General features: G+C 36.9%; 1 protein-coding gene across 5 annotated transcripts in view; it reads left to right on the top strand.

Moving 5' to 3' along the window:
- Positions 1–976: 976 nt before the first annotated feature.
- Positions 977–24680, top strand: part of TP63 (tumor protein p63) — a 270789-nt gene continuing 247085 nt past the window's right edge. For 2 of the 5 annotated variants that reach the window (XM_027538405.1, XM_027538404.1), the window contains exon 1: positions 1326–1527. In XM_027538405.1, coding sequence (XP_027394206.1) covers positions 1466–1527 — 62 coding nt within the window. In that variant the 5' untranslated portion in view covers positions 1326–1465. Of the gene's footprint in view, positions 1227–1325; positions 1528–24680 lie in introns of those variants that run through there. The other 3 variants (XM_027538408.1, XM_027538410.1, XM_027538406.1) reach the window with 2 other exon arrangements.

Here is a 24680-nt window from a genome sequence, read left to right as displayed (position 1 = left end):
GTTAGACACTCTCAGGCTAAGTAAGGAAGAGAATGTCAAGTTTTAAATAGCTTCTCCCTTCTATCCTGGCTGCAGCAACAAATAAAATATTTTTATGAAACACATTTTGAACCAAATTTTCTCAAAAGGAAATGTCAAACTGCTCTGAAAAGGACTTGAGATTATCTCACAACTTTGACAACTTCTGATATCACCAGTTTACAGGTGACCTGTGATTAGGGGTGAATGGAGGATGTGAACTTACCTTGTTAGTGACACTTGGACACACTTGTTGTTTGTTTGTTTGTTTTTTCTGTTGGAGTCTATTTTAATTTAGCTTCTGAATCATATTTCATTCAATTTCCAAATCCACAAAACCATGATTGGTTTACAGCCTGTATTCAGAAAGGAAGTGAATTATTCTGTATGTAGACTTTTGATATATTGTTTTGGATATATGAACAAGTTAATGGTTTTACTCCAAAGTAGCTCGAGCTAAAAACCAGCCAAAACAATAGACATAAATAAAAAAGTGGGAAAGACTGAGAGAGACAGAAAGAACTCAAATGTTTGCAGTAACAGGCAATTTGAAATAATTTTGTAAGCTTCAAAATAGTCAAAAATACTAAATTATTTTCCATTAATATGCTTTAAGAAAATTATGTGTGTGTGTTTGAGGTAGGATATTTTAAAAATTCAATAAAGGTTTTTTTTTTTTAATTTAGGGAAGGCAATACTAAAGGGATGTGAATGGGTATCTCTTTTAGTTGAGACGAAGAGTGAGTTCTAGGTTAAATATAATCAAGGAATTTCCCCGTCTTTGCTATTTGAGATTGTGACCACAACAGGCGGTTGGCTGAAAGGGAGAATGAAGGGGGGGGGGGGGGGGGAGGGGAGGACAGAGAGGTGGAGATGAAGAAGATAAAAAAAAAAAAAGCTCCCTAAGCAGCTCTGTGAAATACTTAGTTCCAGAAGCAGTCACAGAAGTCCTCAAATTAAATCAGTATGCAGATACGAGGAAGCATTAATTAGTTGGAGCAGGGTGGACATTCATTAGCTCTGCTCTGTTGTGAAAGTCCTGGCTGCTGAAATTAAACTCTGATGCCATTCATGCCAGCATCCAATCACCAGAGAGACCAGAAGTTCAGAGATGACTCCAAATTGCCAACGAGTGTGGCCACTATACATGAAGGACTCTAAAGCCGTAGTAGAAAAGGAAGAACAACTTTAGAGAGGATGCCCAGCTGGTAAGATTCGACTGTTTCTGGTGTTTTAATCACTTGATGAATCTCATTGGTTCAAATCGAGAAACGCTCCGCCTCTTTTCAAATATGTGTGAAGGGGGAAAGTGTCTACACGTCTATGTCTGATAGCATTTGACCCTATTGCTTTGAGCCTCCTGGCTCGATATCTATGCATACACAGGTATATGTGTATATGTTATATACTTTTCTCCATTTATTGATATCAAAGAGAGGTGAAGGAAATGAATTTTGAAACTTCACGGTGTGCCACCCTACAGTACTGTCCCGACCCTTACATCCAGCGGTGAGTTTAAACGTGAGATAAACTTCTATCAAAATTTAATTGGAATGCCTTGTGTATGATGAGTGTTTCTGCTGTATTCAAAGAGCAGCCTCTCTTTGTTTATGAGCACAGTGATATTATTTTGCACTTTCTGTGGACTTAAAGTGGTCTGTGGGCATCTCTTCTAGGTTTCCTTTTTAGTTCCTATCTGAATGTACAAAGTAACAAAGTCTGAAGACAGTCTTCCCATGATGTCTCAGAAAATTGTCACACCATTTTAAGATGTTTAAAATCTGTTATTTGCCAGGCTCAGCACTCACCCACCCAAGTAGAAGACATTTCATTGGACAGGGACATAATAGACTGTGAGTGATCTTCAAGTCAAAATAAACACAGAATAATTTTGATTTATGCAATAAAAAATAGATAAATAGCCATTGTTATACTAAACAGATTGTGGCTTGTCATTTTGGCTCTATAGCATATTTTCTTCTTGATTTGTTTCAAAACAAACATCATCTTTTGACAAATCCGACTTTTAAAACTTATAATTATCCTGAATTGTATTTCTGCTTATAGGAAGTAATGTTTGCCTAGCACTAAGAGGGAATATTAGTGAGTGTGCACAGTGTGTGTGTGTGTACGTGTTTCAAATTAGAGGCTGCTATTTTTAAACTGGTAAATGAAATCTGAACAGTGTTTTTCCAGTCATAAAGTTATGGGAAATATTCCAGTTGTATGTAGCAGTGTGATGTTGTTAATTTAACAGCATGAGATTTGATGTTGGAATGTCATACTTTATTTTCTGAGACTAATGAGGGAGGTCCTCTGGCTGTTGAAAACGGTGTGGTTCCAAAAGGGTTAACTTGTCATTCACCACGAGTGCCTAGGAGAGAATCAGTTCAGCAGCAGAGTAGGTTCTCTGGCCAGGACTCACTGTCCAATTGCCCAGGCAATTAAAGAGGCCATGTGATCTTTCTTTATTAATATGAGTTATTACCATGTAAACAATAATGTAGACGATGTGTTGGCCAAAAATTTCGTTCAGGTTTTTCCATAACATCTTACACAAAAATCCAAATGAACTTTTTGGCCAACCCTATGAACGCAACTTCTTTCCCTGTGATATTTCTGGTGGACTGTGTGAGAAGGCAGAAGAAGGAAAGAAAGGGAGAAACGTGAATGGAATGGTGGAGAGAGTAAGAGAAGAAAAGAAGAAAAAGGAAAGAGAGAGAAAGCAAGTTCGTTGTTCTCCAGGTTGAAGTGAGAAATGTGTGTGGTGATTTGATTCCTGCCTTGCTGTGCATTGCAAACAATAGTAGCAAAAATGAATGGCTCTAGAATTCATGTTCTTATATAAGATTTTGTTGGCATTGTGGAGTGAGTGGATAAAGAGAGAAATATTAAAGATTTTCCAGTTCTCAAAATTTTTCCAGCCTCAACATTTTATACTTCAATAAAATCTTTGGAAGAATATTTCTAAGAGGATAATTCTGGTGAAACATTAGCTGTATAATGTGTCCCCTGAGGACATCTTTTTTAAAGTAGGTGCTTGGATCTACCTCAGCTCTAGAAGAAACTTTCTTCTATCGACTAGCAACCTGCATGTCAGTCACGAAGACCTCTGTCCAGGTGTATTTCTAATGATTGATGAGGGAAGCCTGTAAATATGAATACACAAGGAAATTGCTTTTCAGAGTGTCCTACCAATCTGCCCGTTGATGGAGCAAATATCATCTCAATTTTTGACAGACTGTAAAATTTAAAATAATAATAGTACTTTAAAAATGTTTTAAATTCTGCTGAATCTCTGAACTTAATGGCAAGAGTCACTTTTGGGGAAAGGGGGTTCATGTTGGGCAGCTGTGAGATGGTGGTGCTGAGTGATCAGTGAACATTTATTTGCCAAATAAATTGTTTTAGGTAAGATTATCTACTTCCCATTTGTCATTAAAACTTAATTGGAAAATAAACTAAAGAAAAATGTTCCTTGCCAACCATCTACTTACTCTGATCAAGGCACTGGAAATACAAAAATGAACAAGGTATGGCTGTAATGTTTAACTCTACAATACTTACATATTTAATAACGAACATTTTCCTCATATTTTTAACCACCGTCAGATATTTCAAGTTCTGAATTATTATATTTTTCTGTCTAGACTTTTAGGGAATAAATGAATGAATAACTGGAATATCACTATAAGAAAGAATCAAACAATATTCTGTTTGATTCCTCAGGAGTGAATGGGTTTGAGCTGGTTTTTCTAAGCAGACAATCCTTGTAGTTCTCAGTTTACAAAATCTATTTTAAGTAAGACCAAATTTAATCATTCCATAATCATAGTCATCTACATAGTTAAATTTGTCTTTTTCCTGACCTTGTCTTTAGAAAAAAGTTATAAAAGAGAATTTTCATAAAAGGAAAGAACAGGATTTCTTGTTATTTTTAGCTGTAAGCTACCTTAATGCATGAATTTCCTTTTATCAAAGAATACAATAAATGAGAGCTGCTATTATCATTTATTACTGAATGTTAATGCCATTTCCCCAAAAGCCAGTTTTAATATACATTTCAAAGTATGATGGTAATCATTCTCTCGGTTAAAATTTAGATTTCTAAGTTTTTTTTTTTGCTTTTTTTGCCCTTTGCACCTGAACATATTAACATATTATGCATTTGGTTGTGCTCTGATGTGGATGCTAATTTACTGTAGTTTTTACAAAAACTTTTCTGAAAATCAAAGATATGGAAAGATACTGAAACTATCTAAGCTATATATAAGAGGAAAAGGTAGACAAATCACCAGTTTTGTGACTTTATTGCTACCTTAATTTGTTAAAAAAAATAGATGAAATTGTGGAAATTAATAAACAAGAGCCAAACGGTAAAATACCATTTCCTTATAAATTAAAACCATAATCAATGAGTTCTGTTTATTTTTTATTTGTAAATATTCAAAATGAATCTAAATTTTAGCATTTTAGGAGTTAAATTTTGTTAATTTATCATTTGGGTTATAATTTGGGCCTTTTTTCATAATTAGTTTTGGAATTGCCACCTCATTTTTAACATAGATCTCTTTAACCAAGTAATTCTAAAAGACAGATTGAATTCCTCCAAATGTCATTTTGAAGATTAACCAGTTAAAATGATAAAAAGGAATCAAGATTAAATTTTGAAACATTATGATAGCTGAGGACTAAAATAAGAGAAAGTAAAACATTACAATTTGAACCACTGGTAAAATGATTTTGAGTTTGTTTCTTTGTGTTTTTTTTGTTTGTTTTTTTTTTTCCCCCGTCACCCTCTACTCAAAGACGTTTAAACTGTTAAAGTACTCTATGGATGAGTAAGAAGTATTTCCTGTGTAAATTACATATTGATTGTGAATTTTATGCTTTACTGGCTTAAAGGTCAATTTTTTAAACTGTGTTTTTTAAATATATCCCAAAGGACAAGGAGGGCTGTGGATGATAATGAATTTACAGTGGAGGATCATTTTATTTGTCAAATACAATCTCATAAAGACAGATGCAGTGTTTGTGTAGAGTGTCTTCAATTTGCTTCTCCACATCCGTCCTACATCCTTTTGTTCTGAATCCCAGGAAGCTGACTTATGAAGACTTCCTTATGAAGCAGTTCCTTTCTCTTCTGTTTTCTCTTGGGTTCTATCAGTGGGTACCTCTAGCAGGAGATCAAAGGACAGGAAGAGGATGAATTGGGGGTTTATGCTTCCCTGTTTCTCCGTGGGGTTTTCCACTAAAGGTTGCAGGTCTACAGGGGCTCTTACCACAGGTGTGGGTATCTTGAGTTTGAGTAACTTCTCTCTACTCTCCTTTTCCTTCAAACTTAGGGGTGTAACAATTTCTAGTCACTGCTAACTCCAAAAAGTCATACCGTATCTCTTCTCCCTTCATCAATAGTCCCTTTATTAAACTCTCTTAATTTACCTTTTTCAAATGCTTTTTCCTTTCAGGATCACATCCAGTAGAAAAATGGAAAATGTGCCCATAGTGTTCTTTATGTACACGTGGAGACTTTGAAAATTAATAAATCATTTAATAATATAATTTTGATGCCATTTTAGGATGTATCCATCCATTTCAACGAGCAAACCATTTTTAATACAGCTAATCCATTAATTTTAGCCAGTTCCATAATCACTCAGTTTCTGTGTCTGACTGAAAGGAATGAGCCAACATGCTGCAATCTGTATAGCTTTTACATCAGTACTTGAAATGAAGAAAGGCAGAGGGCAGGGAGAATTGATTCATGAAGTACAATAAAGATGCAGTTTATCAACAGGGACTAATGTAGTCCCCAATTGTAGTCAAGAAAAATCTGCCTCCAACCCTTACAATTTTCACTAGAATAAATGTCAAAAGACCTTTATGACCCATGGTTGTTAGCCAAGAGTAAAATGTTCTATAATTCTGTACACAGCTCCTGAACTGTGAGTGCATTTAAATGGTAGAGAGGCAGGGAAGTGTGTCAGCTGAGGGCACATAGGACTTACCAAAAGATCTGGGTAATAGTCTTAACGCCACCACTAACTGATCATGTGACTTTCATGGAACCCACTTTAGCCATCCAAATCAAAGTTTCCTGATAAGTTACCTAGGGATAACAACTTCTAGTCTACTGTTCATAGCTAAAATGCTGAGAATTAAATAATAACCCACTAAACTCTTAAATGCATCCACTTAGTGTACTTCTAGGTTCTACTGTTGTGTATATAGGGGCTTCCCTGGTGGCTCAACGGTAAAAAAAAAAAAAAATCCACTTGCTGTGCAGGAGATGCAGGTTCAATTTCTGGGTCAGGAAGATCCCATGGAGAAGGAAATGGCAACTCATTCCAGTACTCTTGCCCCGAGAATCCCATGGATGGAGGAGACTTGCAGGTTACAGTCCATGGTGTCACAAAAGATTTGGACATGATTTAGTGACTAAACAACAACTAGTGTGTGTACAGCACACTGGTGAACTAGAATTTCCTTCCCAGCAACAACTGTGTCCTCATGCAGGCATACCTAGCTTTTATTTCACTCTGTATGATCTTTAAGCACAAAGATGATTATGAGTCCTGCCCCATGATGTTGATTTATCTCCATTCTTCTGCTTTAGAATTGAGAAATTTAAAACCTAGAGAGGTTAAGGGACTTGCCTAAAATCACATACAAAAACAGTAGCAGAACCAAGCCTAGAATCCAAGTCTCTCCCCCATTCAATGCTTTCTACCACAGAACATTCTATTTTATTAGATCCATATAGAACTTTATGAGTAACAAAGTGTTATTCAACACGTTATGTAGCTGATTCAGCAGGATAGATGAGGCAAGCAAAATAATGGTCTCTAGCAACAGTCGTGTCTTCTTTTTTTATTTTGTATTGAGGTACAGCTGATTAACAATGTTGTGATACTTCCAGGTGAATAGCAAAGGGACTCAGCAGTACATATGTATGTATCCATTCTCCCCCAAACTCCCCTGTCATCCAGACTGCCATGTAATGTTGAGCAGAGTTCCATGTGCTATACAGTAGGTCGTTGTTGGCCTCCCATTTTAAATATAGCAGTGCATACATGTCCATCCCAAACTCCCTGTCTATCCTTTCCCCCCATCCTTCCCCCTGGAAGGATAAGCTTGTTCTTGAATTCTTTGTGTCTATTTCTGTTTTATAAGTTTATCTGGATTATTTCTTTTTAGAAGATTTAGATTCTTCTTTATTCACTCCTCTGTTGATGGACATTTAGGTTGATTCCATGTCTTGGCTATTTTAAACAGTGCTGCAGTGAACATTGGAATGCAAGTATCATTTCAGATCATGTTTTTCTCCAGATATATGCCTAGGAGTGGACTGCAGGTCATATGGTAGCTCTATTTTTAGTTTTTTATGGAACTATGTTATATTACACATGATTATATGTTATATTACACAGCAAAGAGATATTAGGTTGCATATGGAATTAAGGCTGCTAATCGGCTGATCTTATAATAGGTAGATTATCTTGGACTATCCAAGTGGTATATAATCACAAGACTCCTTAAAAGTGAAAGTGGGAGGTCGAAAGTCAAAGTGATATGAGGTGAGCGAAGATTCAATGGATTTTGTAGATGGAAGGGGATCAGGAGCCAAGGAATGGTGGCTGTCTCTAGAAATTGGAAGAAGCAAGGAAACGGATTTTCTTTAACAGCCACCAGGAGGAACACAGGCCTGCCAACATCTTGATTTCAACCCAGTGAAATCTGTCTCAGGCTTCCAACCTGCAGAACTGTGAGATAATACATCTGGGTTGGTTTAAGCCACAAGTTTGTGACATTTTGTTACAGCTGCAATAGGAAACTAATTCACTAGGTAATGAATTTTTATCATCAAATTGTAGATATGGAACCTAAACCTTTTTTTGTTTTGTTTTGTTTTGATTTGTTTGTTTAACTAAAATATTTCATGAGCTTATCTATTTTTCTTGGTGCTGAGTGGGAAAGATAAATGGTATGAGTAGGATACAGTCCTAGACCTCAGGGCTTTAAGGAAGAACTTCATGCATCGAAATACTACAGTGAGGTACAAGAGAGGGTAGAAGGCCCTGGATGTGCAGCCTGAGAATTGCAAATACAAAGCACCCACCATGAAGGCTGCAAGTTGGAAAAGTGACTTTGGTTAGTAGCATCTGTTGAAAAAAAGTGAAAAGTGAAAGTTAGTCACACAGTCCTGTCTGACTCTTTGCTGTCCCATGGACTGTAGCCTGCCAGGCTCCTCAGTCCATGGAATTCTCCAGGCAAGAGTACTGGAGTGGGTTGCCATTTCCTTCTCCAGGGGATCTTCCTGACTCAAGGATCAAACCTGGGTCTCCTGCATTGCAGGCAGATTCTTTTACCAACTGAGCTACTAGGGAGGCCTCTGTTAAGGTTCCTCAAAAAGGTTTTTAGGGAAATACATTTGACTTTCAGGAAGTAACTGAAACTGACACCCAAATTCACACTCAGGAAAACTCAGTAATATGTACATTCACTTCTGATGCTGTTAGGAATTCAGAGAGCCGAGACTCAAAAACCTGAAACTATAACTTGGTAAGTCTATCTGGAGCCTTGGAATTTCACTGTAAACAAAAATAATTTTGATTCATGTACTTCTCAGACCACTCGGGGGGAAATAGTTGTAGGCCTTCTGTGCTATAAGGTTCCCAGTTAATTTTAGGTTTCCAGTTACACTGATGGCACCCTCTGAGAAACTGAGCATGAGGGGAAGGCATGCAAAATGCAGCATTTTTATCGAGCACCCCAGAAGATTTGCTTGTATACACACCCAGTTTTGAGAACCACTCTATGCAGGGAGGAGAACTTGGACTGAATATCCCAGTTGAAGCTCATAAAAAGGTACCCAGTGATATGAACAATGGGAGATGCATGCCTTTCCAAAAAGAGACTTCATGTTCTCACTCTACTTAAAAGCCAAATGGATTGTGAGATTAAAGTGGCAATTTTCAATCTGTTTCAAGTCAAGAGAGCCAAGTTTTTGATTAGCTGTTTGCAGCTCAAATTTGTCCTGACAGGGTTTCTATCTCCTTTAAAGAATTCACCAAGAAATAGTCCTCAAGCAACAAGTGATGGATGGATAAAGCACTATAATTATGATCAAAGTCCAAAGACTCCAGTCTATGTAATTATGCACTTCCCAACCTCTGAAAGTCACTTTGTTCCATTTAAAATAGGATGAGACATGGACATGGGGTGATGTGTACTTTTTGGTTTTCACGGTTTGGGAAATGACAGTTATTAACATTTCTGTTTTACCTTAAGCCATAATATTTGGGGAATAATTTAGAGGGAGAGGATTGTCACTCAATTCTTATTGTTTGCCTTCCATTCTCCACTTATATCTGTCTCTCTTTTTATTATAAATTAGCCTCTTTGAAGTTCAGAATGAAATCATTAAGCTTAGAAGTCAAATTATAAGGACTCAAAAATCTCCTTGCCACTTTCTAATCTCTTATACCTTTTTCTGTTGTTTCAAATGAGCAAACTTAATATATCAAGTTGAATAGCAAACACCCATTCTCACTTTCCATTAACTCAAGCAGTTCTTTTATAATTGAGGGCAATGCCAGCATCATAATAATAAGTCTGATAAAGCATTTTTAGTTGAGAAGTACAAAACTGAAAATTGTTGTGACAATTTAATCAGCTGCATGGTTACCTAGAGTAGATTTTCAATGTAAGGGTTTTGTTGTTGTTGTTGTTGGGTTGTTTGGCTGTTTGTTTTCTTTTGTTTTAAGTATAATGGTATAGATTGAGGCAGTATAGATTTGGATAGAATACATACAAATTCATGGTGGGGATAATGCTGCGATCAACACTTTTGTTTCTTAAGTTAAGTATGTTATGTCTTAAGATTATTGATTGAATTTAATTTATCCTCCAAATACATTTGACATTTCATCAAGGTGGTCAATTTTTAGAGCTTCCTTAAAAAAATCAAGTCTTAATTATTTTTATTTGAAATTCAGCATTAGCTTTTCTTTTTCCTTTCTGACTCAGGGAACTTCCATTTTTATGATTGAACTTAGTAGTGTCACTTCTTAACTATGTAATTTTATTCATTGAAACTTTCCATGAGAAAGCTCACTTTCTTCCAAATTTTTCATCACAACCTCCCCTAAATAAAAAGTGCTAATAAGATGTATGTTTCCATTTTATTTTTCTTTTAAACCCTCTTATCTCAGGCAATGAGTGAAAAATTTTCTTATAGGATTTTCAAACTAATGAATTTTTTCAGGATCCCAGTTGATACTATCTAAAATGATAAGTCTTTGCACCTGCATAATCTATTTTGTAGTATACTGTAGAGGTTGATATGGCTTGAATGAATATTTTCAGCTTAGTGAAGAGCTCTCGGTGGATGACTTCGCTTCATGTTAGCACTGGTGTGAAGGTAGGCCATCCTAGGTGTTACATTTGCACTAACACATTTGATAGACCCTTAGGTTAAATCATGTCTTCACCGAGTGAAAGTCTTGTCTCTGAAAGCACTGCTTGCTCTTCTGTCATTTGAGGACCCATCTTATCTTTCCACATAAAATGTATATATAATTTTTACATCAAAATCTTGAATCATTTCCCCTCCCTACTTTTCCTTTTTTAATAGATGTTCTATATACCTTCACTTCTTGAGAAGACAGAATATACCTGAGAAAGCTTAAATACCACAAAACACTTTAAAAAAATAGTTAAACTTTGCTCTGCAAAAGTAAATTTAGGGCAGTTTGTGAGAGAAATTATGATAGCCACTATCAAAAAGAAAAACACCCAATAAAACTGACAAAATATGTAACATATGGATTTTATGAAAAGTGTTTTTTTATCTGGTTTGCCAAGCAAATTTTGAAGGAGTTTTATAAATTAGCAAATATTTAAATAAATTGATAAATACTGTTGGTTGGCGTGACAAGGAGGAATAGAAAAAGGGAAATTATAAAGTCTTAAAATGTCTAAGCTTATTTGAAATGAAAAAAATATTCATTAATGTTCAGTAAATATTTACTAAATTAATACATAATAATAAATTTAAAAATTCAAGGTTTTTAAGTATCAGTTTTTACTATAGATCTTTTAGCTTTATCTGAATTAAGACCAGGATAAAGGAAGATCTTTGAAGATAAATGTCAGAGCACCTTAGGTATTCTCAAATGAAACACTCAGATAAAAGTACTTGTGATTTGATATTAATGATATCAAAAATTATCAGACAAATGCCATGTTCTCAACAATATTAGAAGCCAGCAAAACAAATCTAATAAAACAGTTGTTTTCCATATCACCTTCTAGCTCCATAATTTTTATACTTAACATATAATCATAAAATAATTTCAATATTTTATTATATAAATTACATAAGAACTTTCCATATACAAATATGGACATTTACAAATAGCCAAGAATACAAGAGAAGTGAAAGGCAAAAGATGAAAGATATATCCATCTGAATGCAGAGCTCCAAAGAATAGCAAGGAGAGATAAGAAAGGCTTCCTAAGTGATAGATGGAAAAAACAGAGGAAAATAAAGAATGGGAAAGGCTAGAGATCTCTTCAAGAAAATTAGAGATACCAAGGGAAACTTTTATGCAAAGATGGGCTCGATAAAGGACAGGAACAGTATGGACTGAAAGATATTAAGAAGAGGTGGCAAGAATACAAGAAGACTATACAAAAAAGATCTTCATGACCCAGATAACCATGATCGTGTGATCACTCATGTAGAGCCAGACATCCTGGAATGCGAAGTCAAGTGGGCCTTAGGAAGCATCACTATGAACAAAGCTAGTGGAGATGATGAAATTCCAGCTGAGTTATTTCAGATCCTAAAAGATGATGGTGTGAAAGTGCTGCACTCAATATGCCAACAAATTTGGGAAAACTCAACAGTGACCACAGGACTGGAAAATGTCAGTTTTCATTCCAATGGCAAAGAATGTTCAAACTATCACACAATTGTACTCATCTCACACATTAGCAAAGTAATGCTCAAAATTCTCCAAGCTTAGCTTCAATAGCACATGAACTGAAAACTTTCAGATGTTCAAGCTGGATTTAGAAAAGGCAGAGGAGTACACATGTCTCTTTCAATTCTGGTTTCCTCGGTGTGTATGCCCAGCAGTGGGATTGCTGGGTCATATGGCAGTTCTATTTCCAGTTTTTTAAGGAATCTCCACACTGTCTCCATAGTGGCTGTACTAGTTTGCATTCCCACCAACAGTGTAAGAGGGTTCCCTTTTCTCCACATCCTCTCCAGCATTTATTGCTTGTAGACTTTTGGATCGCAGCCATTCTGACTGGCGTGAAACGGTACCTCATTGTGGTTTTGATTTGCATTTCTCTAATAATGAGTGATGTTGAGCATCTTTTCATGTGTTTGTTAGCCATCGGTATGTCTTCTTTGGAGAAATGTCTATTTAGTTTCAAAAAAAAAAAAAAAAAAGGAAAAGGCAGAGGAACCAGAGATCAAATTGCCAACATCTGTTGGATTTTAGAAAAAGCAAGAGAATTCCAGAAAACCATCTACAGCCTTTGACTGTGTAGATCACAACAAACTATGGAAAATTCTTCAAGAGATGGGAATATCAGACCACCTTACCTGCCTCCTGAGAAATCTGTATGCCTGTCAAGAAGCAACAGTTAGAACTGGACATGGAACAACGGACTAGTTCAAAATTGGGAAAGAAATACGTCAAGGCTGTATATTGTCACCCTGCTTAGTTAACTTATATGCAGAGTACATCAAGTGAAATGTCAGGCTGGATGAAGGCCAAGCTGGAATCAAGATTGCAGGGAGAAATATCAATAACCTCAGATATATAGATGACACCACCTTTATGGAAAAAAGCAAAGAAGAACAAAAGAGCCTCCTGGTGGAAGTGAAAGAGGAGAGTGAAAAAGTTTTAAGTGGGCTTAAAACTCAACATTCAAAAAACAAAGATCATGGCATCTGGTCCCATCACTTCATAGCAAATAGATGGGGAAACAAACAAAACAGTGAGAGATTTTATTTTCTTGGCCTCCAGAATCACCGCAGATGGTGACTGCTGCCATGAAATTAAAAGACACTTGCTCCTTGGAAGAAAACTTATGACCAACCTAGACAGCATATTAAAAAGCAGAGACATTACTTTGCTGACAAAGGTCCGTCTAGTCAAAATTATGGTTTTTCCAGTCGTCATGTATGGATGTGAGAGTTGGACCATAAAGAAAGTTGAGTGCTAAAAAACTGATGCTTTTGAACCATGGTGTTGGAAAAGACTCTTGAGTGTCCCTTGGACTGCAAGGAGATCAAACCAGTCCATCCTAAAGGAAATCAGTCCCAAATATTCATTGGAAGAACTGATATTGAAGCTGAAACTACAAAACTTTGGCCACCTGATATGAAGAACTGACTCACTGTAAAAGACCCTGATGCTGGGAAAGACTGAAGGCAGGAGGAGAAGTGGATGACAGAGGATGAGATGGTTGGATGGCATCACCGACTCGATGGACATGAGTTTGAGCAACTCTGGGAGCTGGTGATGGACAGGGAAGCCTGGCATGCTGCAGTCCATGGGGTCACAAAGAATCATACATGACTGAGTGACTGAACTGAACTGAACATTCCATACATTTTGTATTTATCAAATATATAAGTAATGCATAAGAATTATATCATATTAAGGCAAATTATTATAGTACATTTATTTCCTTTATTGGACATTTAGGTTGGCTATTATAAATTAAAAATAGTATATAGCCACCTTTTAAACTTATTTTCTTGGGATCATTTAATGAAACAAATATTTAAAGAAAGCAAACTAACACATGCTCAATCTATACAAATTACTGTATAATCTACCAATGTTGGGCTTCCCTGATGACTTAGACAGTATTACAAATGAAGAACTAAGTACTGAGAAATTAAGTTTGCCAAGGCCTCAGAGCTAGAAAGTAGGAGTGGAATTAAAATCCAACTGGCTTCCCTGGTGGCTCAGATGGTAAAGAATCTGCCTGCAATGCAAGAGACCCAGTTTGTAGACGAGAGACTGATGCTCAAAAAAATAATTAACTTAACCAAGATGACTTAACTAGTATGTGGAAGGAAGTCTTTGTATTTTCATTTTTATCTGAGTCAGAATTTAAACCAGGACTATCTAATCTAAACACTTTGCTGTTTCACCCAGAATATGCTGCCACCTAAGAAGTAAGAGGATGGGCATATAAAAGTGTATATACTTTTTCAAGTTTTTGGAAAATATTGCTCTTTACAAGGGTATGTCTATACATTTTTCTTGAGTTCCTGTTTAGATATTATTTTAAAAATTTGCTAATTTAATAGATGACATGTACTTTAATTAACACTTTTTCATTAACTAGGATAATTATAAAAATTACAAATTTTCTAAGATTTCAACTTTTAATCCTGTATTTTTAGAAAATGAGGATGACAGAAACCACTAAATACCGAGTATTTATGGAATTCTTATTATGTAGCTATTCACTTTACATATTTAATTTTACTCATTTAATTCTCAAATTACCTTAAGAGGTACTTACTAGTATTATCTATTGCTACCCAAGAGACAGCAGCATAATGTTTAAGAGGCTGGATTTAGTGACCAGGATGCCAATCCTGCCAATCAAATTCTCTGCCAATAGTTAGATCTCCTAGCAATCTCTGTGTTTGTTCTCTCATGCATGATGATAGTCTACCTATCTGACTGAGTGGCTTTGAGAATTAAATGAGTGAATTTCACAAAGGACTTAAAGACAACAACTGGCACATAGTAAGTATAGGTGATAGCTTCTATCTTTACAGATGAAGACATTGAGGCACAGAGAGGCTCTGTAATCTGCCCAGGTTACAATGGCTAGACACTGGTGGAGATAGGTAGGCTCCTGATTACCACAGCATTATTTTTCTATAGTCATACCTTAATTCTCAGTAGACTCTTACTGGCTCAGATGGTGAAGAATCTGCCTGCAATGCAGGAGACCCGGCTTTGATCCCTGGATTGGGAAGACCCCTGGAGAAGGCAATGACAACCCTCTTTAGTATTCTTGCCTGGAAAATTCCGTGGACAGGGGAGCCTGGCAGGCTACAGTTCATGGGGTCTCAAAGAATCAGACACGACTGAAGTGACTGAGCATGGCATCTGTGTAGGGATGATTTTTGTCCTAATTTTTTTTAATGTTTAGAAACACTAAAAACTATTTAAATTCTAGAAAAATGGTTTGAATCTAAAGACAGAAAGTATGGGAATTCCCTGGTAGTCCAGTGGTTAGGACTCTGCATTTTGACTGCTGTGGGCTCAGGGTTTAATCCCTGGTGGGTGAACTAAGATCCCACAAGCCTCCTAGCACAACCAATAAATACATAAATGGAGGAAGTGTTCCAAAGATTATTTTTACCGTTAAAATAACCCTGGAAAAATGTTGGAAACAATCTATTCTGCCTCTGGATATAAATGAGTTTCAACCATCCTAACTAGGACCTCACAAACAGGGATTCAACTTTGAAAGCCTGGAATTGCGCAGTTTGGAAACTCAAGATCGCTTAACCTCAAAAACTCTCTTTTAATTCCTTTTGTTGTTTATTTTGAATCTCCACTTTTGCTCCCCCATTGCTGTTAGTAACTCACAAACCCCTCATTCCCTAATTCCTGTTTTGAAATTTACTGATTTAAACGTAATCCTCTTCCACGTACTCTCAACTCTACCCAAAATTAATTCTGCTATTTTCCTGTTTCCACTCTACTAATGTGATATCTTTTGCCAGTGTGATATTTTGACCTTGACATTTCTTTCCTTTTACTCCCCCAGGTAGCTTGTCTTAACTGAAAGCCATTCTTTCCCTGAAAATACCCACATTGCCCGTTGTTCTTCAGTAGAAGCAAAGCCTTTTTATTGAGAAGGTCAAGAGATGGACCTAATATATTTCATATTCAGCACCACTGTTTTCAGATCAGTGTTTACCCACTATCACTCAGCAATTTCATGTGTTTAGAAACCTCTTCATCAATGTGATTTACTGAACCCCATGACAATACACTGACTTTAGGAGCGTCTCCTCTGTAGCTTGGCTCCATTTTCTTCTTTACTTATGCCAACTCTGGAAACTTCAATATCCTTTTGATGTCTTTCCTATAACATAGGCTCACATTTCCTTGGCTTCCTCAACTTGAGGAGCTCTCATTTCTGTTCTGCTCTAGTTACTGACCCACATAACTGGGTCTTGGACTTCCTTGTTACCTGAAGTTATTACAGTCCAAAATCATAGCACCTCACACTTCTATTTCTGCTCAAAATCTATTGTCTCTTCACCGTTCTCACACTCCCAGCCTTCACTGAACCTGTACTGTATGTTCACTCTTACAGGTTCCCCGGCAAAAAACCTCTCTCTTCTTCAAAGTTTGTCTCAATTACTGTTCAGTTCATAGTGTCTTTTGTACATATTTCCTTACAAGTGTCTGTTCACTTATTAGACCCTCACTACTCAAAGTGAGGTACCTGGAACATTACAGAATTTGGGCTCCTACATCAGTCCTATTAAATGAAAATTTGCATCTTAATGAGAACTCAAGTGGGATAAAGTCATGAACACTAAATTTGACAAGCATTGGTCTAACCAAGTAGTTCTCCATCCATAATCCTGAAAACAGAGCAATGGTAGCACCTGAGGATGTGATATAAATGCTGATTCTCAGGCCTTGTGTGAGCCCTGCTGCTGCTGCTGCTAAGTCACTTCAGTTGTGTCCGACTCTGTGCAACCCCATAGACGGCAGCCCACCAGGCTCCCCTGTCCCTGGGATTCTCCAGGCAAGAACACTGGGGTGGGCTGCCATTTCCTTCTCCTATGCCTGAAAGTGAAAAGTGAAAGTGAAGTCGCTCAGTCGTGTCCAACTCTTAGCGACCCCATGGACTGCACCCTGCCAGGCTCCTCTGTCCATGGGATTTTCCAGGCAAGAGTACTGGAGTGGGTTGCCATTGCCTTCTCCATGTGTGAGCCCTACCAAATCCAAAAAACCTGGAATTGTGGCCCACATATTAACATAAAATTTTAACATATTTTTCAGGAGATTCTGATGCACACTGAACTTTGAGAACCAACTTATAAAACTTTCAAGGGGAGAGATAGTCTTGTTTACTTTGTTATTCATTTAGTGTATATGGTAGGTACTTTACAAATGCATAATAAATGAATGAGTGAATAAAGCTTTTTTTATCATCACAAATAATGTTTTATTTTTCTTTTCTGATATGCCATAGAACTGTATGCTTCTCTAAAGGTATTTATATTTACTTACTTAAATAGCTAAGTTCTTACTTATTTCTGAATAGATAGTCAATACCATGTCTAATACTGAGTAGTGGACTTAATAGGTATTTGACAATTGTTTATTTCAGTTGGAATGTTTTTGTTCTACACTTTCATGTTTGTGTTCTCTCCCCCTCTCTCCTTATCCATCTTTCCATCACTTGATACATTGTTTCAGATCAAATAAAGGACCAAATAGGAGACAGAAAGCAGGCAGGAACCTGACATATTGGAGTTCATATCCAGATAGCAACAGAAATAAATCTTAGGGGGAAAAGCTGAAGAAAGTGAGAAAGGCAAATGAATTGGGTTTGAGACTGGAGGTGCTAGCTGGCCACATCCATAGTCTATCCAACCCTTATGGATAAAATGTATTTGTTCGTCATGCTAAACCATCTGAGAACATGTGTAGTGCAAACACTACTGGAAACCAGAGGCAGTTGGGATCTAAAAGACCCAGTCCTAAGGGAGCGTCATGATTTTTACTACCTAAAGAACTCTGTTCGGTCTCAACCAACAAAAACCCTAAAATGAAATTGTCAGGTTGGGTAACTAATACTACTCTTGGCAGCTTCAGCCCAAGGATCCTTTTCATTGAACAGGGACAGACTATAAATAATAGTGTTTGTGTCACATTTTGTCACTTCCAAGAACTCCAGAAGTCTTGACAAATAGATGCCAGTGTGTTCTATGCCAGCTTGCAGGTGGATAGTTTTTAGTACTCAAGGAGGAGGGTCACTGTAACCAGATAGCAACCAAGATGATATGGTTCTTCAGTTCAAGACTTCTGGCTAAAAATAAGTGCACTGTCATTCTGGAATTTTTCTCAGTTAGGGACATCCCCCAAATCAAGTCTTTACTGGAGCATTAAAATTTTCTAACATTGTAAATGTGAAAGTGTTAGTCTCTCAGTTGTGTCTGACTTTGCGAATCCATGGACTGTAGCCCTCCAGGTTCCTCTGTCCATGGAATACTCTAGGTAAGAATAATACTGGAGTGGGTAGCCATTCCATTCTCCAGGAAATCTTCCTGACCTAGGAATCGAACCCGGGTCTCCTGTATTCAAGGCAGATTCTTTACCATCTGAGCCACCAGGGAAACCTCTGGTGACACTGTGAGTAACTGTTGAAAAAATTACTTACTTCTTTGTATGCCTCAGCTCTGTGATAAATGGTTGGCCAAAGTCATTAAATAGGACCCACAAGCTAATTTCAATGACCTCCCTCTTAGAGGGCCCAGCTCAACAGGTCTTCCTTGGTGGTTCTTCTAGTCACATACAATCCAGAAAGCAGACAGAGAGGATCAATTGATTGTGTTTGCCTAGACAGTCATTTTAGTCTCTATGTGGTTGTTCTTAGGAAACCTAACATCCCTTTTGCCATTTTCCTGATCCTCCAAGGTAGAGTTGCCTGGTCATTGTGCATGCAGCCCCACCATAGCAAGGCAAAAACCAAATAATGGGACTTTTTCTTATATTAAAAAACACCTCTGTCTTTTTGTCTTTTCTCCACCCCTTGCTTTAGTAGTTTTTAAGAATAGAAAAGTTTGCACTAAAAACCACAAGTTTCAGAACAGCTGAACTAAAGAATAGGTATGGGTTTTAAAGATATTACTATTTATTTCATTTGCAATGGAAATAGTGTTTCGTTTAAAGAAAGCAGTACTAAGAAACCCTATGAGATTAACTCCATTTCATAAGAAACTTACAGATTTCTGCATGAAATAATTAAATAACCAATTTCAAAGGTTTTTACAACAATATTTCTTCAAATATTTATTATTATAATAACTAATCCAGTGGAACTACATAGTTTCTATAATTTTAAGCAAAATATATTTATAATATCAAGTTTTTGATCAAAAAAAAGATAAAGGCCAAGGAGGAAGAGAATTCTTTCAGTGATAATGTATGCTCACATGTCATGGTCTCTTAATTAATTGCAACCTCAACCTCTTCGCTTCCACATTTCTAAGCCCCAGTTCCTCACTGTACTATTTTGTTCTTATAAAACACATCACCTTCCAAAATGCTACTTCATTTACTTATGTTTGTTGTTTCATACCTGTCTCTTCATAGTGAAAGGTAAGGATATTTATGAGGGCAGGATATTTGATGACTTTGTCACCTGATTTACCCCAAAAACCTAGAAAAGAGTCTGGCACATGTGGATGCTTAGTGAATAACTTGTTGATTGAATGAATTATGGAGAAGCAGTTAATAATCCTTACTCAGGGATGCTTTTCCTGATACTAAGATACAGTTTCTTTAAAATGAGTGAAAAAATCTGATGGAAAAAAGAAGTTTCTTTTTCTTTCATCAGGACTATGAGACTTAAAAAGATTCTGACTCAAAGTTACAGAGCTGGTCAGTGTGATAAGCCTGGATACCTTGTTTATCCAAATCTCTTCTAATTATTTGGGGTTTAATTATGCAAAACCCTTTCAAATGTAGTATTTGAACCACAAAGCTATTATTAGTTGCATTTTATAGATAAACAATCTGAGGGCAAAGACAAGATCAGATTCCTAGAAGCTAAACAAGTAGCCTTTATTATTACACATTTCTCTTGCAACTTTTGATTTTAAAAATGTACTGGGTACCATCTATGCATCAAGTCCTATTCCAGGCACTAATGAACAAAAACTCATCCTTACTGTCATGGAACTGATATCTTTAGTTCACAAATAAGCACATGATATTTTGGGTAGTGCTGAGTCTCTGCATAAAACTGAGGCAGGATAAGGGGTATGTAGTGATAATGACAGGTTGGAGGGAGTGTTACATTAAATAGGATGCCATATAATAAGTCCTCTCAGACAAAGTGACCTTTGAGTAGAGAGATCTGAAGAAAATAAGGAAGAAATCTGAGGGAGAGAGAATTCCCCCAGATTTCCAAGGATACTGGAGTGGCTGGAACAGAGTGGGCAAAATGGGGAGATAAGAGATGAGATCAATTGTTAGGGAGCAGGGCTGCAGAGTGTACAAGGGTTGACTTTCTCTCATAAGAATGTTATTGTCTTATATTTTAAAGGATTACTTTGGCTGTGTGCTATGTGGGAAACAGATTGTAGAGACCAGGTCTGTGGCTGTTGTTCTGAATGAGAATTGATGATGCTTTATACTAAGGTGATAAAAAGTGGTAGTATCAATGATACTACTATTTTAGATCAATGATCCAAAGATGACTAATAGAAGTGTTGAAGTTTATAGAAAAGGACCTTATTTGGGACCTGGCTGTCATCCATAGAAGGGCATCTGGTTTCCACAGTAGGGCATTACCTAAGTGAATATATGTCAACTCAAAGCTAGCTCTCAAACTTGAAAGCTTAGAGAGCTGATGTTTTAGCACAAGATCATTTCTTGGTTAACACTAGGATTGATGATGAAAATGAGAAAGCCAAGGTATCATCTCTTACAGTGGGAAATATGGCCATCTTGAATACCGTTGGCTGATGAGCATATTTTTCTCTTGTAGACATATTGTAAAGAATAGCAAATAGATTCAGGATGTTGCTCGATGAATATGCCATAGCAGAAAAATGGAGGTCAGTGAATAATTTGATAGGTTGATATATCCATCTCCATACAGTTAACTCCATAAAGATAAACACACTGAAAGAACCATATAGATACTTGTGTTCTTGGGCCAGAATATACACGTGCCAGGATGGAGCTGAAGATCCAATAGAACATACCCTCTCTTCTTGCTCCTCAGCCCTGACAGTGAGCAACAAACTCTACCCTACCTTGGTTACACATTTTTCCTTGAGATATGTTACTATAAATGATTAGATTTCACTCTGTTTTTGTCCTGAGATCATTTCTGTCTTTTTTGTGACTTTGCCAATGAGATCAAGTTTATTTTTGCTTTACTCACAAAAGGCATTTCATGTTATTTCTCAGTTTCTGAGTTGTCCTATTATATGTCACTATTATAACTACCTTATAGAATTCTCCTAAAATTCTTTTCAATAATTATCTGCTAAATGTAGGCCAGTTGAATCATAACAAGCATAGATTTCTTTTCACATCCTGGAACCTGCTGGTTGTGGTGGCAGTGGGGGCATTCTTATTATTAATTGCATGCCTGCTCAGTTGCTAAATCATGTCCAACTCTTTGAGACCTCATAGACTGTAGCCCACCAGGCTCCTCTGTCCTTGGGATTTTCCCAGGCAAGAATGCTAGAGTAGGTTGCTATTTCCTTCTCCAGGGGATCTTTCTGACCCAGGGATCAAACCCACATCTCCTGCATTGGCAGGTGAATTCTTTACCACTGAGCCACCTGGGAAGGCTGTTATAAAATACATTTATATTAAAAAAATGTTAAATAGCCTAATTCCAAAAGTCTCTGTTGAATCTACTTCCACTAGACCTTTTTGGATATATGGTATGATAGCTTTTATGAGCTGTAATTATTAAGCAAAAATTCTTGTAATTTTCTTAAACCTTTTGCCCCAAACAATGTTTCATTTATAAGATGCTTGCCTAGTTGTCTATAATTTTTATAGACAACTATAGACAAATATAATATATTATATTTTATAATATAAGTTCCTTATATTTTTCAGGAATTAAATATAAACACATTCTGAGTCTTTGTTATTTTAACTCCAAAAGAGTATGTTAGAGAGAAGCATCTCAAGTCTTTCATGTGGTTCTTTGTGCTTGGGGAAGAAATGGTTGAATTTAAGCCCACCTTCCCCTAGGGCTAAAGAGATTAAATAATCAAATGATGATTAGATCCTCTATTTATGCATGTTTCTTATTAATGTGAGTGTGTGTTTGTGTTCAGTTGTGTGTGTGCCTGCTTAGTCATGTATGACTCTTTGCTACCCTGTGGACTGTAACCCCCCAGGCTCCTTTGTCCATGGAATTTTCCAGGCAAGAGTACTGAAGTGGGTTGCCACTTCCCAATCCAAGGTATCTTCCTGACCCAGTGGTTGAAACTGCATCTCTTGAGTCTCCTGAATTGGCCGGTGGATTCTATATCATGGTGCTACCTGGGAAGTCCACTTGTTATATGTAGAAAATGATATATATATAATCTCCCATTTACTTGAGACAACTTTGTGCTTATTAGCTAAACCTGGGAAAGCACGAGCTCCATTTGCCAGCAATGTGTCTTGAAGTACAAAACCAGTCGAAGTATCCCAGTGAACATAAGAAATATTTACTTAAGTAAAAAAATGTTAATGTGAAGGTTTTGATTTTTCAATTTATTAGCATTTCAAAGAAACAAATGACAAAAGTTCATTCATGACAAAGTGAAAATATAGATTATTAAAATGAAAATGTATATGAAACAAGATGTTATATTTTCTTTCACATGCTATAGGTCAGGAAAATTACTTATTTTAGAAATAAAGTATGATTATTTTGTTTACTGCCTTTGATATTAGAACATGAAAGTATCCGAGGTTACTATTTAGAATATTTACTAAAGGGTAAAAAGCTATTAAGCTTCCTGATGGCTCAGCAGGTAAAGAATCTGCCAGCAATGCAGGAGACTTAGGAGACTGGGTTCAATCCCTGGGTTGGGAAGATCCCCTGAAAGAGGGCATGGCAACCCACTCCAGTATTCTTGCCCAGAGAATCCCATGGACAGAGGAGCCTGCATGCTACAGTCCATAGGGTCGCAGAGAGTTGGACACAACTGAAGCAACTGAGCACATATATACACAGCATATATATATGTGTGTGTGTGTGTGTGTGTGTTTTATTTTTGAATAAAATAATTTTGCTATTGTTCAGTCACTAAGTCATGTCCAACTCTTTGTCACCTCATGAACTGGAGCACTCCAGGACTCTCTGTCCTTCACTATCTCCTAGAGATTGCTCAAACTTATTTCCATTGAGTTGACAAGTAATTTTAAGAAGTATTTTTCAGCTGAATCTTTGTGGGAGAGATATATTACCAATGCTTACCTTCCAAGAGACTAGAATTCTCAGATATGCCAATGTTGCAATGGCTTTTTTTCAAAAAATATTTATCTAAAAACATCCTAAAAATGGGCAATAGAATAAGTTGGAAAATTTAAAAATCACAAAGTCCTTTCATATTTGCATTAATGACCTACTTATTTAGAAATTTCATGTACTGAGATTTCAACTCACACTCAGTTCAGTTCAGTTCAGTCTCTCAGTCATGTCCAACTGTTTGCGACCCCATGAACCACAGCACGCCAGGCCTCCCTGTCCATCACCAACTCCCAGAGTCCACCCAAACCCATGTCCATTGAGTCGATGATGCAATCCAACCATCTCATCCTCTCTCGTCCCTTTCTCCTCTTGCCCTCAATCTTTCCCAGCATCAGGGTCTTTTCCAATGAGGCAGATCTTCACATCAGGTGGCCAAAGTATTGGAGTTTCAGCTTCAACGTCAGTCTTTCCGATGAACACCCAGGACTGATCCCCTTTAGGGTGGACTGGTTGGATCTCCTTGCAGTCCAAGGGACTCTCAAGAGTCTTCTCTAGCACCACAGTTCAAAAGCATCAATTCTTCCATGCTTAGCTTTCTTTATGGTCCAACTCTCACATCCGTACATGGCTACTGGAAAAACCATAGCCTTGACTACATGGACCTTTGTTGGCAAAGTAATGACTCTGCTTTTTTAACATAAAATTTCCCACACCCACTCTTTCATGTCATGTCCTCTTATTTTCCATTGTCTCATGCCCTCAACATAATTTTTTGTTCAGCTTGATGAGCTAGAAGGGATCTTAATTGAATTAGTGGAGAGAAGCCAAATTTTTGCTTTTACATTCCACTGAGAACACCTGAATAGAAAGATCATGCGATAGCTCTTGAAATGTAGCCCCCTGCAATGAATTTTATACTGATTTCAAGCAAGAAATCATAATTAGTTAGCAATAAATTTCATAGTTAACATTTGTATAGACTTACAGAATTTGTGGAAGTGAAAGTAATATTGTCATAATTTTTAAAGCCATCTTTAGTCTCAAAGTCAAAGTGTTAGCTGCTCAGTCATGTCTGACTCTTTGCGAGTCCATGGACTGTAGCCCACCAGGTTCCTCTGGCCATGGGATTCCACAGATAAGAATTCTGGAGTGGGTTGCCATTCTTTTCTCCAGGGGATCTTCCTGACCCAGAGATCGAACCTGGGTCTCCCACACTGCAAGTAGATTCTTTACTTCCTGCCACCAGGGAAACCCATCTTTAGTCTATTGGAACACAATTAAATGGAAGTTAAGATATCTGCTTCTACAAAATCTTTAAAAATTAGAGAGACTACTGGTTTAATTTACCTCCAATACACAGGGAGCTCAGAGGATGTAACTTCTCTTACAAGACAAAGCTGGACTGAAAAATCAAA

This window comes from Bos indicus x Bos taurus, chromosome 1 (assembly GCF_003369695.1).
Source record: "Bos indicus x Bos taurus breed Angus x Brahman F1 hybrid chromosome 1, Bos_hybrid_MaternalHap_v2.0, whole genome shotgun sequence".
NCBI classification, from domain to species: domain Eukaryota; kingdom Metazoa; phylum Chordata; class Mammalia; order Artiodactyla; family Bovidae; genus Bos; species Bos indicus x Bos taurus.
The sequence above is the reverse complement of the archived record's forward strand: the minus strand, read 5'-3'. Positions and strand labels throughout refer to the sequence as shown.